Source organism: Monopterus albus, unplaced genomic scaffold (assembly GCF_001952655.1).
Source record: "Monopterus albus unplaced genomic scaffold, M_albus_1.0 scaffold256.1, whole genome shotgun sequence".
NCBI classification, from domain to species: Eukaryota; Metazoa; Chordata; class Actinopteri; order Synbranchiformes; family Synbranchidae; genus Monopterus; species Monopterus albus.
In genome coordinates this window covers 348,714-364,281 of record NW_018128136.1, presented here as the reverse complement: position 1 = coordinate 364,281, position 15,568 = coordinate 348,714, and the positions used below count along the sequence as shown (strand labels likewise).

Genomic DNA, 15,568 nt, shown 5'->3' with positions numbered 1-15,568 from the left:
TCCATCCATCTTCCCATCAATTTTAACCATCTTCCCTGTCCCTGCTGAAGAAAAGCAGGCCCAAACCATGATGCTGCCACCACCATGTTTGACAGTGGGGATGGTGTGTTCAGGGTGATGAGCTGTGTTGCTTTTACGCCAAACATAACGTTTTGCATTGTTGCCAAAAAGTTCGATTTTGGTTTCATCTGACCAGAGCACCTTCTTCCACATGTTTGGTGTGTCTCCCAGGTGGCTTGTGGCAAACTTTAAACGACACTTTTTATGGATATCTTTAAGAAATGGCTTTCTTCTTGCCACTCTTCCATAAAGGCCAGATTTGTGCAGTATACGACTGATTGTTGTCCTATGGACAGAGTCTCCCACCTCAGCTGTAGATCTCTGCAGTTCATCCAGAGTGATCATGGGCCTCTTGGCTGCATCTCTGATCAGTCTTCTCCTTGTATGAGCTGAAAGTTTAGAGGGACGGCCAGGTCTTGGTAGATTTGCAGTGGTCTGATACTCCTTCCATTTCAATATTATTGCTTGCACAGTGCTCCTTGGGATGTTTAAAGCTTGGGAAATCTTTTTGTATCCAAATCCGGCTTTAAACTTCTCCACAACAGTATCTTGGACCTGCCTGGTGTGTTCCTTGTTCTTCATGATGCTCTCTGCGCTTTAAACGGACCTCTGAGACTATCACAGTGCAGGTGCATTTATATGGAGACTTGATTACACACAGGTGGATTCTATTTATCATCATTAGTTATTTAGGTCAACATTGGATCATTCAGAGATCCTCACTGAACTTCTTTAGAGAGTTTGCTGCACTGAAAGTAAAGGGGCTGAATAATTTTTCACGCCCAATTTTTCAGTTTTTTATTTGTTACAAAAGTTTGAAATATCCAATAAATTTCGTTCCACTTCATGATTGTGTCCCACTTGTTGTTGATTCTTCACAAAAAATTACAGTTTTATATCTTTATGTTTGAAGCCTGAAATGTGGCAAAAGGTCGCAAAGTTCAAGGGGGCCGAATACTTTCGCAAGGCACTGTATATGGTCAATTTAAATAGGTCACAGTTTAAACATTGCATCACATGCAGCTGTCATTTATTGATGTTAAGGTCGAATTCATCACTGAAATTCATGCCAGGTGATTTTCTCAAAGTCTAGGCTATATCTACATTAAAGAAAGAGTTTCTGGAGAAATACCGGCTATGAAAGCGGTTCGTTTTACTCCGAAAGGAGGCAACTTATAGCCCACATCTAAAACGCTATCACACACCCCTAAAGTGACACGAGCTATCTCAGGTCGGCAGCACACAAACTATTTTACTAGGCTGTTTTACTCCGTTCACAGTTCCACAGATGTGTGTTGTGACCATGTGTGTTCTGTTCAGGTTCAAGTTCTTGTTCTGTTGTTTATGCCATGACTGCACATGTAAAAACTAAAACTCTCATGGAAATACAGTATTATTTTTAACAGGCCACAGACTCATCCATTCTAAATAGACTAGCATTTTAATCTTGTCGGTTAACAAGAGTAGACTATCAATCAGTAAACATACTGAAAATGTCCAGGGACACATCAATACTGTTTTAACAGCAACATTAAAAATCCCAAACTATTCCTTTAACTGTAGTGTGATTAAGATAATGACTAATTACACAAATTAAAATACATAGTAAATACTCGACATTGTTGTTTAGTGTTACAAATCTCTCTTCATCGGTACATATACCGTTGTTTACCTACCGATGGAGGAGAAATTCAAATTAATTAATGCCGTTGCAGTTCATTGTGCTGTCCACTTTCAACACAACACTGCCAACAGGAGCTGTGCGTATTCACAAACTACCCTCTCGTTTTTAGGAAGGAGCTCTCTGGTTTTATCATTCTGAAATAATTACAGACTATTTGGAGTTATGAGAGGTGCAAAGCTAATCTAGAGGTACCCAAGAATAAATGTTAAATGGCTGGTAACGAGTTAAATGAACATGCCGTGGCCACTTTGATGTTTATTACATCTCAATTCTGAATGCCCAGACTGTTACAGAGAGAAGACTTCCTTCTCCTCGATGTGAACAGGCTGGTGAGGTTTTAGGGTACCGTGTTGAGAGAAAGTTCTACCACACTGTTCACACCAGTAAGGTTTCTCTCCAGCGTGGGTGCTTTGATGAACTTTAGGAATCCATATCTGTTTAAAAGCTGGTCACAGGCATACAGCTTCTCAGTGTGAACACACTGGTGAGTTTGTAGGGTACTGTTACGAGTGAAAGCTTTACCACACTGGTCACACCAGTAAGGTTTCTCTCCAGTGTGAGTTCGTTGATGAACTTTAAGATTACTTATCCGTGCAAAAGGTTTGCCGCACTGGTCACAGTTATACGGCTTCTCGTTACTGTGAACACGCTGGTGGGATTTTAGGGCACTGTTATGAGAGAAGGTTTTACCACACTGGTCGCACCAGTAAGGTTTCTCTCCAGTGTGAGTGCGTTGATGTCCTTTAAGGCAATGACCACGAGCAAAAGCTTTGCCACACTGGTCACAAGTATACGGCTTCTCCTTAGTGTGAATACGCTGGTGAGTTTTTAGGGTACTGTTATCAGAGAATGCTTTACCACAATGGTCACAGGTATACGGCTTCTCCTTAGTGTGAACACGCTGGTGAACTTTTAGGGCACTGTTATGAGAGAAGGTTTTATCACACTGGTCACAATGGTAAGATTTCTCTCCAGTGTGGATGTGCTGATGAACTTTAAGGTTACCTTTCTGTGTAAAAGCTCTGCCACACTGGTCACAGGTATACGGCTTCTCCTTAGTGTGAACACACTGGTGAACCTTTAGCACGCTGTTGTGAGAGAACGTTTTACCACAATGGTCACACCAGTAAGGTTTCTCCCCAGTGTGAATACGTCGATGTTCATTCAGGTCACTTAAGACTCCGAATGCTTTACCACACTGGTCACAGCTGTATGGGTTGTCCTCGGTGTGAACTTTCTGATGAGTGTCCAAATCACTGGATGTCGTGAAGGTCTTGTCACAGTCCTGATAGTGATGATGTTTCAGTCCACTTCCGCCTCCCTGTTTCCATAGTGACACACAGACATACCCAGATATAAAAAGAGAGACACAGAGAGTGAGATGCTATAAAATGAACACATTTAACATTTGCAGCATGTCTGTGGATCATAACCTACAGTGTTCAAGTCTGACTAATGCATTTCTGCCTGTTGCAACAAAATTATTTTGTTTTTAAAAAGTTGTTTCGGGGGGGACATGCCTACAAACCACTCATGCACATGGCCATGTGTCTGAAAGTACTATGATGTTCATGTTGGTAACAGGGGAAGGACGAGTGCCAAGTCTACTGCTGGTGTTACACTTATTCTGTGACCATCAGATTCTGTAGCATTGCTACAACCAGTTGACCTTCAGCTGATGTTCACTGCATCTTCCATCATTGTATTGATGTTATTTTAGCTTCTACAGGTGCAACACAGACCCCAGTGAACACAGCATGATGGAAAATGAGTGAGGACAGGGTTAATGTATGGCAGAGCAGCTATACAATACATGGTGAAAGCCTTGTAACGCTTCAATACTGCACGGTGCTCAAGAGTTTAGGTTTCACAGTTACAGTGACTCAGTGTCAGGCGACTGGTCCTCCATTCACAATTAAAATAAAACACTGTGACTGCAAGTTTAGCTCCTTTTCAGAATCAGATGGCTAAAACAAGATACAGTACAATCATCAGGCTCTACTCATGCCCAGGAGAAAATCCACAAGCTACCAAGCAGTATGTTAAGTACTTCACTGTACAAGTATAAAAGAAACTTAATATGAACACAATAATACATCAGCCACTATAATCCAATAATATCATGTAAATGAATGTAAAATGTCACATTTTGCAGTTATAAAGTCCTTTGAAAGACTGGTGTTGGCCCACCTGAAGGACATCGTAGACCCCCTGCAGTTCGCCTACCGGGCAAACAGGTCAGTGGACGATGCAATGAACATGGCACTGCATTGCATCCTGCAACACCTCGACTCTCTCTTTGTGGACGTCAGCTCGGCGCTCAACACCATCATCCCGGACATCCTCCACTCCAAACTGACCCAGTTCACTGTGCCTGCCCCCACCTGTCAGTGGATTACTAGCTTCCTGACAGATAGAGGATCACTGCAGACCCCTCACACCCAGGACACAATCAGTTTGAACTCCTCACCTCTGGACGGCGTTACAGGTCACTGTGCACTAAGACAACCAGGCACAGGGACAGTTTCTTCCCCCAGGCTGTCGCTCTGATGAACACTTAACCCATGACCATATGACTGGACAACAACCCTCAGTGCAACACCTGTAAATATACATTGTCCAGATTATAGAGATCCGTACAGGTTTCTATTTTTTAATTACTCTATTTTTATTCTTATTTTATCTCGTTTCCTAATGAATATCCCTTTGTCTGTTTGCATTGTTTATACTGTTTATTTTGTTATGCTATACAGCCTTATATTGGTATAATGTTTACTTGCCCCTTGCTATTACCTGACATAAGGACATGCACATACACACTGAGAGCCGATGTACCACAGTGAGATTCCTCGTGTCCAACACAATAAAGCTGATTCTGAAGTAAACAACCCGAGGACCTTTAACAGTTTATTCGGGGTCACGAGTGGAGGCTCACCTCCCCACACAGTGAAAACCCCTGGTCTGGACTAATTCAGCTCATTTTCACGTCCATAATTAGTGCTCGGTTTTAGTCCTATTAGCATAATGACAGCCAGGGTGAAACCCACTGCAAGTGCAACCAATACCGACGTGAAACCAGGAAACAACCGGTCTAAAAATACGTTAACACGGTTCCTGAACCTTTTTTTCCAGATCTGAACTGACGAACCCTCGAGCCCTTGTGTCTTTAGTCTCGTACCGAATCTTATTTTTAACGTTTTTATCCAGTGTTTATAGCGTTAAGGCTTGAACACCGACTGACCTGTTGATCGCTGGGACCAGCGGAATGGTTGCTCCAGTGGTCCGAGTCCCGGTTCTCCTCCTTCATCCCGCTCTTGGAGCTGTCATGATCGCTGACATGCCAGTCCTGGTTCTCCTCCTTTATTACGCTCATGGAGCTGTCATGGTCGCTGAAATACGAGTCTCTGTTCTCCTCCTTTATCCCGCTCTTGGAGCTGTCCTGGTCGATGAAATGCGAGTCCTGGTTCTCCTCCTTTACCCTGCTCTCGTAAATATCTTCAACGATGAGGTCCATGTTCAGAATTTGTCCGTCGCCTACACGTTATGCTCTGTTGCTCGTCAACAAAGGGACAAACATTGAAGCGACAGCTGCTTCTGCTTCTGCTGTAGAATTTATTGGCGGTTGGCAGCGACCTCATGGGTGCGTTAGCGCCACCATCTGGTCTGGAGTGTGAACACTCTCCGCTTTTGCTAAAAGACTGTAAGGCGACTTCCAGTTCTGTTCCTTTACTGCTCATATTAAATATCTTTGTTTTTTATAATAGTTCACACTCAGGTTTTATGTTATGTTGTGTTGTGTTGTGTTGTGTTGTGTTGTGTTGTGTTAGACTGTTTCTGGCTCATCATATTGTCCCTCCCTATTGTTGCGGTTCCAACATGTTTTTGTAAACTGTAAATATGTCTTCCTGTGTCAAAGACATCCCAGTTCTCTTGCCAGACACAAGTTCCTTGATAATGATTTTGATCTCATCCTTTCTTAAAAATATTTCTATATTTACTGTCAGTACTTTTACTGATTGCTCGGCCAGTGTGTCCACTTCTTCACCACCTTCAATGCCAACATGTGCTAGAACCCAGAGCAAAGATACGTCCAGACTTCTGCTGTGCAGTCTATACATCAGATGAGCAATTTCACATATGTTGTCTGCATGGCAACTCTCCAGACTGCTGATAAATTATTACCATGTTTTGGATGTTGTCTATTGTCTAATATAACAGTTGATAAGCTGTTAATGTCACACTGATAGCTTTTACGGTTCAGCGTCTTCTTTTATTCCACTTTCTGAGTTAAATTACTAGTCTCTAGGGATTGCACTGCTCCCTTCGGCGTTTTCAGTCCAAAATGGCAGCGCCATCTAGTGGGGGTTATCAAAACGCACCAAGGTTCACCTCTCGGCCTCTCTACTCTTTGCTATACTGCCGTTGCAGAAAGTTATCACTGGGAACCAGCAAATCTTTGCAAAAAAACAAGGTATTTTTACATTAATTCTGCCGTTGTATTGATCACAATTGGCATTTGAACTTGAACTACTCTTAAATACTGGCTTTAGTAACTCACACTGTCGGTTTTACAGTTAAATTGTTTATTAACATTTAAATATGTCATTTAATTACAATAAGTGCATAAATTAAATAATTTGTCTCTCTCACAAACACACAATGCTTCAGCTGAACATTTCCCACATATGATTCAGGTGCTCGAGTTCATCCTGTAGATTCTTGGCCAGCAGGCGAACCCGACCTGAAAACTTGCTCTTGCTTAACTTCTTCAGCTTCCCACTATCCTTTTCTGTAAAATACTGATCCATCTCTTTGACAAAGTCCAGCAGCAGTTTCTCAGATGACATCCTGCCTGTGTGTGCAACAGAGGTCTTGTTGCTATGGTTCATGTTAATCCTAAACACAGACTGTGACAGATGTGCCATCTTCAGTGAGTCAGCCTGGGCTCCTGCCCTGTGTAACCTGGGAATGTCATGCCTTCGCAGCTCATTCATCCCAGAGAGGATAAAGTCCAGACAGTGTTCCAGGTCCACTACGTTTGACTTATAGTCATATACTAGTTTCTCAACTGTCATCCTATTCACAATCTTCCTGTTGGCCTTAGCAGTGTGGACGCTCATACCCCCAGCAGACGCCACCATCCCAGCACCCACAGCTGTAGCAATCAGTGAGGCACCCAGGGTCACAGGAGCCAAGGCGATACCCACCACTGCCGTGACCCCTCCCACAGCGCCTGTGGTGCCTCCAGCGATGTCCATAGTCTTGGTCTTCTTCTGCATCTTGTCCAGGCTGTCAGAGATGGAGACGAACTCTGTGATGATGCTCCGGAAGCATTCATGGCGTTTCATCATGAGAAGGTTGTAGAGGCGCAGGGCCTTGCTCAAATCCATGGCTCTCTGATTAAACAATCTGCACAGGGGCAGTGACAGGAGAGGCATCTTTATCCAGCACATGCACTTGCATTTTCTATTCGCTCTGAAATATTTTAATCCGTTAACTTCCACAGTCAACTTGTTGCTAATTCCATGCTGTAAAACTTTAGATGTACATCTAATTAACATACTCTGCAGCAGCATTTTCTCTGAGAAGATGTAAAATACACTTTAAATTTATAAAGATTTTGTGACATGGAACAAAAATAACATCAGCAGGTCTCATGAAGGAATTCCTTTGTGCAGTTACCTGATTTCCTCCTCTATACTGAGGCCGTACAGTGATGGAGTCATGTAATCAGGTTCTGTTAGAATGACAGCACACAGATTAGAAAGTGGACACGTTTATCATGCGCTTTGCTACTGAAACACCTACGCATTTGTGCAGTTTTACATGACTACTGATTTATTTCTTTATGTAATACACATTTCTTAAAAAATAAATTCAAACAATATAAAAGGAATATAGAAATGACACAAAGCCGGTTGCTTCTCTCACAATGATACGTTATTTATCTAGAAAACAAAACATGCACTTACTTGACACTTTTTTCAGCCACCTCAACATCCCATTGATGTCCTGAGGAAAACATCATTTTCTTGTCAGAAACACTTTGCGGAAACAGTCACTGTGTCTTAGAAGCAGTGTTATAGTAAAATAAATAAAAGGAACCTTTCCTATGAGACTGGAAACAACCCTTTTCAGAAATATGGTGCTAAATTAAAGTTGATTTGGGAGGGGAAGAGGGGGCAAGTAAAGAGGAAAAGCCTTACATCTGAATCCTCTGTGGGCCGCTGATGTACAGATAAGCCACTCTGGTAGCGTCCAGAATGAGGCCATGATGACCTCTTTTGTTTCTGGTAGAGTTTAACAAACATAGATGAATTACTGATGAATAATTCATATGTACTTAACTTTAAAGTGTATGGCTTTTTATATTTTATATGTACAGAATATAATGTCTGTCTCACCATCATCTTATCTTCCTCCACAGGCAGGACTTCCAGGTAGGGGCGATCCTCTATCTCACTGTACAGTGACTCAGTTGAAGGTGGAGGTGGTGGTTTGAATAAGGGTGGTGGTGGTCTGGTCTTTAACAGACAATAATATCAGCTCATTTTTTAGCTGTACTACAAATAAAACAGCATGAGGCTTTCAAGGGGATGGCGTAAAGGAAACTCTGATGTTGTGCTTGTGAGTGAAACTATACAGTGAATAGTCGGAGCATTCATGGATCAGATTAGTCTTACTTCATTTCTAATGACATAAGGGTGCAGGAAACTAATTTCCAACTCTCACGAGAAAATTGGAGCTCAGCAACAGACAGATTTTTCTACAGAAACAATAATGACAGCAACTTTAATATTCACTTGATTATTATATCAACTTCTAAGTTTAGATTTCTTATTTTACACTTGTATCTACATTTCACTCTCTCTCTCTTTCACTCATTGTGCATCAAATGTGGTGGCACCATTCCTCAAGTGCATATCCTGTGCTTTGCCAAAACTGTGTTTCATGTCGACAGAAAAGTTCTAAAAAAGATTAATTCTTACAAACTTATGCATTAACTATGTTATTTTGCCAGTCACAGCTCAGTTCAACACCTTACTGTGAGCTCTACAGCTACTCTCATACCTGTGGAGGCCACGATGCATGCAATATGGCGGAGCGGGTTAGGGAGGAATGCTTGAACATAGTTGGAACTGTAGGTCTGTCTGTGGCCTGAAAATCAGACATTCACATTGCGGTTAAATATTTAATATATTCCAACATTTTTTTCCAGGGACACATTGCTTAATACTTTTCAGGTTCCTGGTCATACCTGTTCTGTGGGCTGTATTTCATAATGTTCTCTTTATATACTTCTAAGGTTGCAGAGAGAGACAGGTAGAGCAACCCTAGGTCTGTGGCCCCCAGCGATGGGAACAGTTCAAGCCCATAGCTGCCTCACCCACACTAGCGCCTCTAGTATCCTCTCCTCTGCCTTCATCACCTTCCTACCTGTCCCCTGCTCTGCAGGACTGGGAGGAGCCTATCCATATAGAGTGTTCACAACTTTCAGAGGAGGAGAGGAACAGGCAGAGGAGGCTTCACCTGTGCTTCTACTTTGGTCAACCCAGTCTCTTCATCATTAACTACCCACTAAAAGACCCAGCTCCTCAGTGGTAGAGAGGTCACTGAGGAGCCACACCAGTGGTGTGGACAGTCCTTCTCCCTCCTTCATAGGGACCCAAACACAGGCACTGGGTCACAGACAAAATCTTGGGTTGGAGTACCCACTGTCTTTCTCTGTACCTGAAGTCCACTGTTCCTCCCACCTGTCCATCTATGTCGGTTCACAAGATCCTCCCTGACCCCTCTGGAGTACCACCTCAATACAGGTATCCAAGAAAGGTGCTTAATAAGAAGCGTGCAACTTTGCTTCCTCCACACAGGCCCTACGATTGCCCCATATACCTTCTACCTGCTACTGTACCCCCAGAGCATGGCTCTACCCACTGTCAGCCCCTTTGAAGGAAGGCATGGAAACATACATCAATGAGACGCTGGCTGCTGGTTTCATAAGGCCATCCACCTCTCCACAGCACATATGAAGTGATCTTTTAAAGAGTAAATGAAGCGTCTTGTTTTGTTTAAAATGTCCCAGACTTCACTGTTAGCCCAATATTTGAACGTCTACACTGAATGTCTCTGTCTGATGCTGCTGTGGGTTTACCATCATCTTATCTTCTTTGACAGGCCGAACTCCCAGGTTGGTACGATGTTCTGGCTGATTGTACACTGACTCCATTGAAGGCTGAGGTGTTCGGCTGAACGGGGTTGGTCTGATCTGTAATGGAACCAAACATCAATTCAATTAGCTGTACCGCAAATACAACAGTATTTCTTCAAATTCTTACATTTTATCTGACTATGTGTATTGTTTGTAAATGTAAACAGACAGAGTCAGTGGCCAGACAATGAATCCCACTGACTTTTCCTCATGTGTTTGACAATTGTGACTTTGAGTGAAAAATCTTAAATGTGGGGGAAAGAGATGAATTTTTACATGTCTGATAGTCCATCACAAACGTGTGTGTTTCTGCATTGTTTGTTGTTGTTCTGGTACCTGTCATAGCTCAGTTCATCGCCTGTATTGTCAGTTCTGCAGCTACTATCATACCTGTGGAGGAGAGAATTCATTCATCGAGGCAGAGCGGCGAAGGGAGGACTTGGGTCGAGGTGGAACTGCAGGTCTGCCAGTGGCCTGAAAATCAGACAGTCACATTGTGGTTTCATGAACTCTCATACTGTTGTTTGTTGAGGTGGATTAATAACCAAAGGCCTGAGCACAGTAAAATAAAACCTTTATTGTCCCAACTCACAGAAAACACTGTGCCTATACTACAGGACTTTAAGACATTACCATGTCTCCCACAGAGGCCTTACAGAGGTCCTCCACTTCTTTAGAGAGAGCTGGTGAGCCTGGAGTTTGCTCAGAGCTGATGGGCTGCTGAGACTCCTCAGTGCAGGTCTGTACAAGAAAATATTAATACGATGGAAAGAAAACACATTTGACAAATAAGGAAAAGGTGAGTCGAAGGAGAGTTGCTACTTCCACTTAATCAGTTGTTTTCGTATGATGTGACACGTGCTACTTCCACTTAATCAGTTGTTTTCTAGCTGTGCTCAATCGTATGATGTGACACATTAGCCCTTACCTTCGACTGTGTCCTTGTTGCAGGACCTAGTCTATCGTGATAGATGGAGGGAGGAGGGGGGCGTTCAGGCCGGGGAGGATGGTTCTGTATTTTCTCAATACTAACAGCTGCAGGCTAAGGTTAAGGAGAAACAAAGCTGTAGTTTCTTCAAGCACCACAACAGCCAATATCCATTTCCATTAATGACAACACACAAGGTTGAGAAAATGTAACAATATACGTGTATATTCTGACTTTTAATAATATTCATGGTAAATCTTTAAAGACTTGTACTGTAGCACTGAACTGTTTATGAGGATTTCACTACCAGTTTTCAGTGATATCTCGCTCTTGCTCTGATGTAGTTTAATGGACTTAATATAAACTGTTTTGGACAGAGGTGTCTGCTAAACTGATGTAGTAACAGCATAAATGTTAGAAACTTATAAAGAGCACATAAAGCTTCTTATTTTGTTTATAACATCATACACCTTTACAGTTGGCCCAGTATTTGAACTTGTATATTGGGTGTCTGTGTCAACTGCTGCTCTGGGTTTACTAGAGGTCATGTGTTTGCTCACTGGTAGTCTGGGAGGTGGAGGACGAACAGGATGAGGCTTCTTGTGGACTGCAGGGTCACCACTGTTTTTGGAACTCTGATAAAAAGAAGTCATGAAAAAACTGAATATATGCTGCTTGCTGTCATGAGCTAATCTTAACCAAAGCTGCTCGACTCACCACTGCTTTGGTTGTATTGCTAGTTTTGTCTACAGAGTCATCAGTGCTGTTATTGCTCTGAGCTTTTGGATATAATATAGACCTGGGACGAGGTACAGGCTTGGCTTTGACCTCTGCTTGGCTCCCATCTGTGACAGCAGGCTGCAAAAGAAACACACCAGTGTCTCGGTAATGTATGAGAAGTGAAGCTGTTATCTACAGTAAGCACAGATCAACTTTCAAGGTTCCTAAAAGACGAAGGCCCGAGGTTAATTACAGTAAAGGTGACTTTTGTGGAATTCTCTTTATAGAAATCCATTTTACCATCAATCCATTCAGGCCTTTATAGGCTGGTTGTGGGTCTTGGGAGGCTGGTTGTGTGTCTTGGGAAGCTGGTTGTAGGTCTTGGGAGACTGGTTGTAGATCTTGGGAGGCTGGTTGTGGGTCTTGGGAGGCTGGTTGTGGGTTTTGGGAAGCTGGTTGTAGGTCTTGGGAGACTGGTTGTGGGATTTCATAGGTGCTGGTGATAATGGAATTCATCATGTATTTTGCCCTTGGGGGGGATGGGCAGCTGTGGGATTTAATAGTAACAGAATTAACTTTCACTAATATTTGAACTTTTAAAATACGTAAGAGCAAAATCTGAAGCTGTAACACAACCAGTCATTATTGTGCGACTGCACTGCATCACTGTGTCGTCCTTCTCTTTGTATATGGTTACAAAAAGATGTTAGGAATGTTCTTGTTACCTATCACTTAACAGGACATTGTTTTCATTTCAGATGCTGTGATACATAAGTGTAAATATGTGAATGTGTTATCTTTCACAGAATGCAACAGTGCATCTCCACTTACACAAGCCATCCCCATCAACACAAGTGATGGATTTGACTTGTCCCTTATCCCTAATGTCATTTATGGCCTTTAGATTCTGAGTGTGTGGCTCAGCAGCTAAATGCTGAAATAATAAAGGCTTTAAAATGAGATTTTGACACAGGGGCCCTCTACAAATTGGTAATGCGTGGATTGATTACTGAACAGGCCGACTGGGGACAGGCCCGGGGGCCCAAGGTGCCATGAGTCCCCTAGATCAGAGAACCATGAAAGGACTGTTAACCTTTCTGTTTGTAAAGTCAGTCAAAACACTACAACGTTTCTATAAGAATGAGGAAAAACAGATGTAAAACAGCGACAAAGAGATACAAAACCACTGAGAGGAGATATAAAATTACTAAAACAGACGCCAAAACAACTACAATTATAGATACAAAACAAGTAAAAACAGGTGAAAAACAATTCAAAAGGGACACCAAATGGCTAAAACCTGATTTAAAAGAACACACAAACTGACTATATATCATGTGGCTGTTCAATCTGTGAGTTGCATTTAGGGGTGTAGAGGAGGGGTAGGGGCCCAGTGTCTCATAATCCATCCATATGTGATGGACAAGTCTAATGCTGCTGGCTAGATCACAACCTTCAGGGACACAAACATATAGAGTAAACAAGAAGATCAACCATGTTTATTCTAATAGGCTGTTGGCAGATGTGTTAGGTTACTACTGTAACATATAATTAAATGGTCAGATTCAAGCCTTGATGAGCTGACAAAGAACAAATATGAGTGTAATGCACTAAGGAAGCAGTGAGAAATCTTCTGCACCTGGTCTCTCTGACAGGAACGTTTGCAGGAAACATGCACAGCCACACTGGTAAATCCCTCCGCAGTGTACTTCGTGATAATTATTAGACACAAAACGTGTTTATAACCAGTATCCTTTTGTGATTCAGTTTGTCTTTGTCCTCTTTATGCTACAGATATTAAGCATCTGAAACAAACAACCACCTGATGCTGTACTCACTGCTGACATTACTGGTTCATCCAGTTTGTGGGTGTAGATGTTCTGAAGGCTTCTCCACACCACTTGTGCAAAAATCATACTGGGCATATTGTACTGTACGATTGCATAACTTAAAAACGTACAAAGCTTCAAATATAATCTCTAATTCATTAGTGAAGTGGTAGTGAATACAAATCACATGTGAAGTACCACAGTAGCATGTTTCTAAGTAAGAAAGAAGAGGTGCAGTGAAACTGAGTGTGAACAGACAATACCAGAAACATCCCTGTGAGCTTAAGTTCTTCTTTGTTAGCTACATACCCTAGCAGCCAGCTCTTTTCTAAAGCACAGAAAATGTACATTACAGACACCGAAACAAGCGGATTCCTACCGTCCTGCTCCAGTTTCAAAGCCGCTGTTTCCAGTCCTCTGTATTTCACTTGTCTGTTCTGTCTGTTTATAGATCAAGTGTACTAAAAGGCTCCAGTGCGTTTACATGCCTGGAGTCCAGTCAGGCCACAGATGCCATGAATGCCTACTCCTCCCTTTCTGTCGTTTTCTCTGCCATCCCCTCTGAGCAGGCGTAAAGGTGTGTGTCACAACCTGGAAAAAAAAGGTGCCACCACAGACAGCTACACACACACAAACGTGACTTTGTCAGGTAGGAGGACACTGCTTTGATTTACACGCATGACCTGAAGACTTCCTCTAACCTCAGCCATAACCACCACATCCTTGTCCAAAGAAAAAGGTTTATTGTTTTACTTTTGAAGTACCAAAAGTATGACTGATGCATGTGAAAGTTAAGAGGCGTTATATGAAACTCGTTTAACAGGCCGGGTGGGTATCGGTTTTGTCATTTTTTTTCTGCAGCTGCTTTTGCACTTTGTCAGAAAGGGCAGCATGTTTAATGACACCACTCATTTTTACGTACTTTTTTATTACTGAAGAGTGAGAAAGTAAATATAGTCCATGTCTAACCTTTGACATTCTGGGAATATATATCTTATTAATCTTCTCTCCAAAAGTTGGATGAGAAATTCTACACCGCTTTTATGTTTATACCATAAATATGAAGCTAGAGCCAGGGGCGGATCTAAAAAATTATGGATGGGGTGGCCAGGCTGGAGACTTACCCATATAAAAGTAAATTAAACCCCTTGTTCTATGGAATAATAAAAATAAAAATACAGTATTATGAATCAAAATGTTGATTTTGTGTAAAAATGAGACACACAAGTTGCTTTCTTTAACTAACTCTGGCTGCATTGCTGATTTACTCCTGGACAGGGACATCGCTGCTGATGAGATAATGTTAAAATCATACAGTGTAATGAAAAACCAGGCTATGTCCTATATCATATTTTCAATATGATTAAAACTCAGGGACTAGTGTTCATGTAAAGGTACTAATGACACAGGACAGAAGTGGAATGAAGCTGAATAAAATCACATTTTAAAATCTAATGTATTAGGAAATTATTATAATGACAATCAATTAGTCTAAACTCAGTCAGTTGCAGTTTTGCACCAAAATATCCAGAACCTGAGCCGAGCAGAGGCTGAGATATCCTGACCTTTTGAGTCTAGTTTGAATCAGACTCCAAAACACATTTCCCATAATACAACTCAGTTGCATCTTTCATTAGACCTTGCCTGGCTGCTAAAACTTTACATCAGCAGTGTAACTACTATTATAAATGTGTGGTGCAAGCTGAGTAATTTTCTGGGAAGCACAGAACACATCAGGCTACCGAACAGTCCTCTTGAACTCAACTGAAGCTCATGTTTAAAATCGGTGGAGTGCCCCTTTAACAGAAAATGTATCCAGTTTGAGAAAACATGGGCATTTACCAGATATCTTCGGTCTAGTAAAGGATGCTCGAGATGCATTATGGGAAGTCTAGGCTCCAGTGTTTCTGAAGCGCAGTAAAACTCAGGATGTTTCAGCCTCTGATGCTTCGAGTCAGGTCCGGCCCGTGGCATAGGCAGTGTAGGCTAATGCTAAGGGCGCCTACATCCAGGGGGCGCCGGAAATGGAGGAAGAAAACAAGTGTAACTTCCACTATTCTTAAAACTAGACTTCAGAAAAGAATAAGCCCACCACATTAATTTAACTGCATAGCAGCAAAGCCTACTAAGTAGTAGTA

At 42.0% G+C, this 15,568-nt stretch overlaps 2 protein-coding genes across 5 annotated transcripts; both read right to left on the bottom strand.

Moving 5' to 3' along the window:
* Window positions 1–1,732: 1,732 nt before the first annotated feature.
* LOC109972413 (zinc finger protein 664-like) lies at window positions 1,733–5,384 on the bottom strand. Its single transcript, XM_020621241.1, has 2 exons — window positions 4,986–5,384; window positions 1,733–3,065 (listed from the first exon to the last, which is right to left on the bottom strand). Exons 1-2 carry the CDS (start codon window positions 5,256–5,258, stop codon window positions 2,082–2,084), a joined length of 1,257 nt encoding a protein of 418 aa, XP_020476897.1. The 5' UTR covers window positions 5,259–5,384; the 3' UTR covers window positions 1,733–2,081.
* A 988-nt stretch (window positions 5,385–6,372) lies between these two features.
* On the bottom strand, window positions 6,373–15,526 carry LOC109972410 (pollen-specific leucine-rich repeat extensin-like protein 1). Of its 4 annotated transcripts, none has more exons than XM_020621235.1 (15): window positions 15,273–15,526; window positions 13,810–14,050; window positions 11,902–12,148; window positions 11,599–11,739; window positions 11,442–11,516; window positions 10,882–10,995; window positions 10,587–10,694; window positions 10,344–10,427; window positions 9,897–10,010; window positions 8,816–8,902; window positions 8,149–8,268; window positions 7,951–8,034; window positions 7,717–7,756; window positions 7,427–7,481; window positions 6,373–7,153 (listed from the first exon to the last, which is right to left on the bottom strand). In XM_020621235.1, the coding sequence occupies exons 3-15, from the start codon at window positions 12,118–12,120 to the stop codon at window positions 6,409–6,411; spliced, it is 1,986 nt and encodes a 661-aa protein (XP_020476891.1). In that variant the 5' UTR covers window positions 12,121–12,148; window positions 13,810–14,050; window positions 15,273–15,526; the 3' UTR covers window positions 6,373–6,408. The 4 variants fall into 4 exon arrangements, with proteins under 4 accessions (XP_020476891.1, XP_020476892.1, XP_020476893.1 ...); XM_020621236.1 differs by having other exon boundaries at window positions 13,919–14,050; XM_020621237.1 differs by lacking the exon at window positions 8,816–8,902.
* Window positions 15,527–15,568: the final 42 nt, after the last annotated feature.

Bases quoted from the DNA above. Each gene is read 5' to 3' on its own strand.
- LOC109972410 (XM_020621235.1), bottom strand. From the start codon at position 12,120: ATGATGAATTCCATTATCACCAGCACCTATGAAATCCCACAACCAGTC. The intron at 10,428-10,586 runs GTAATGTCTTAA...TCTGATTTTCAG, and splicing joins AGGCCTCTGTGGGAGACATG to GCCACTGGCAGACCTGCAGT. The intron at 7,154-7,426 runs GTAACTGCACAA...GCCCCTGTGCAG, and splicing joins AGTATAGAGGAGGAAATCAG to ATTGTTTAATCAGAGAGCCA.
- LOC109972413 (XM_020621241.1), bottom strand. From the start codon at position 5,258: ATGGACCTCATCGTTGAAGATATTTACGAGAGCAGGGTAAAGGAGGAG. The intron at 3,066-4,985 runs GTCAGTCGGTGT...CTATGGAAACAG, and splicing joins CTGGTCCCAGCGATCAACAG to GGAGGCGGAAGTGGACTGAA.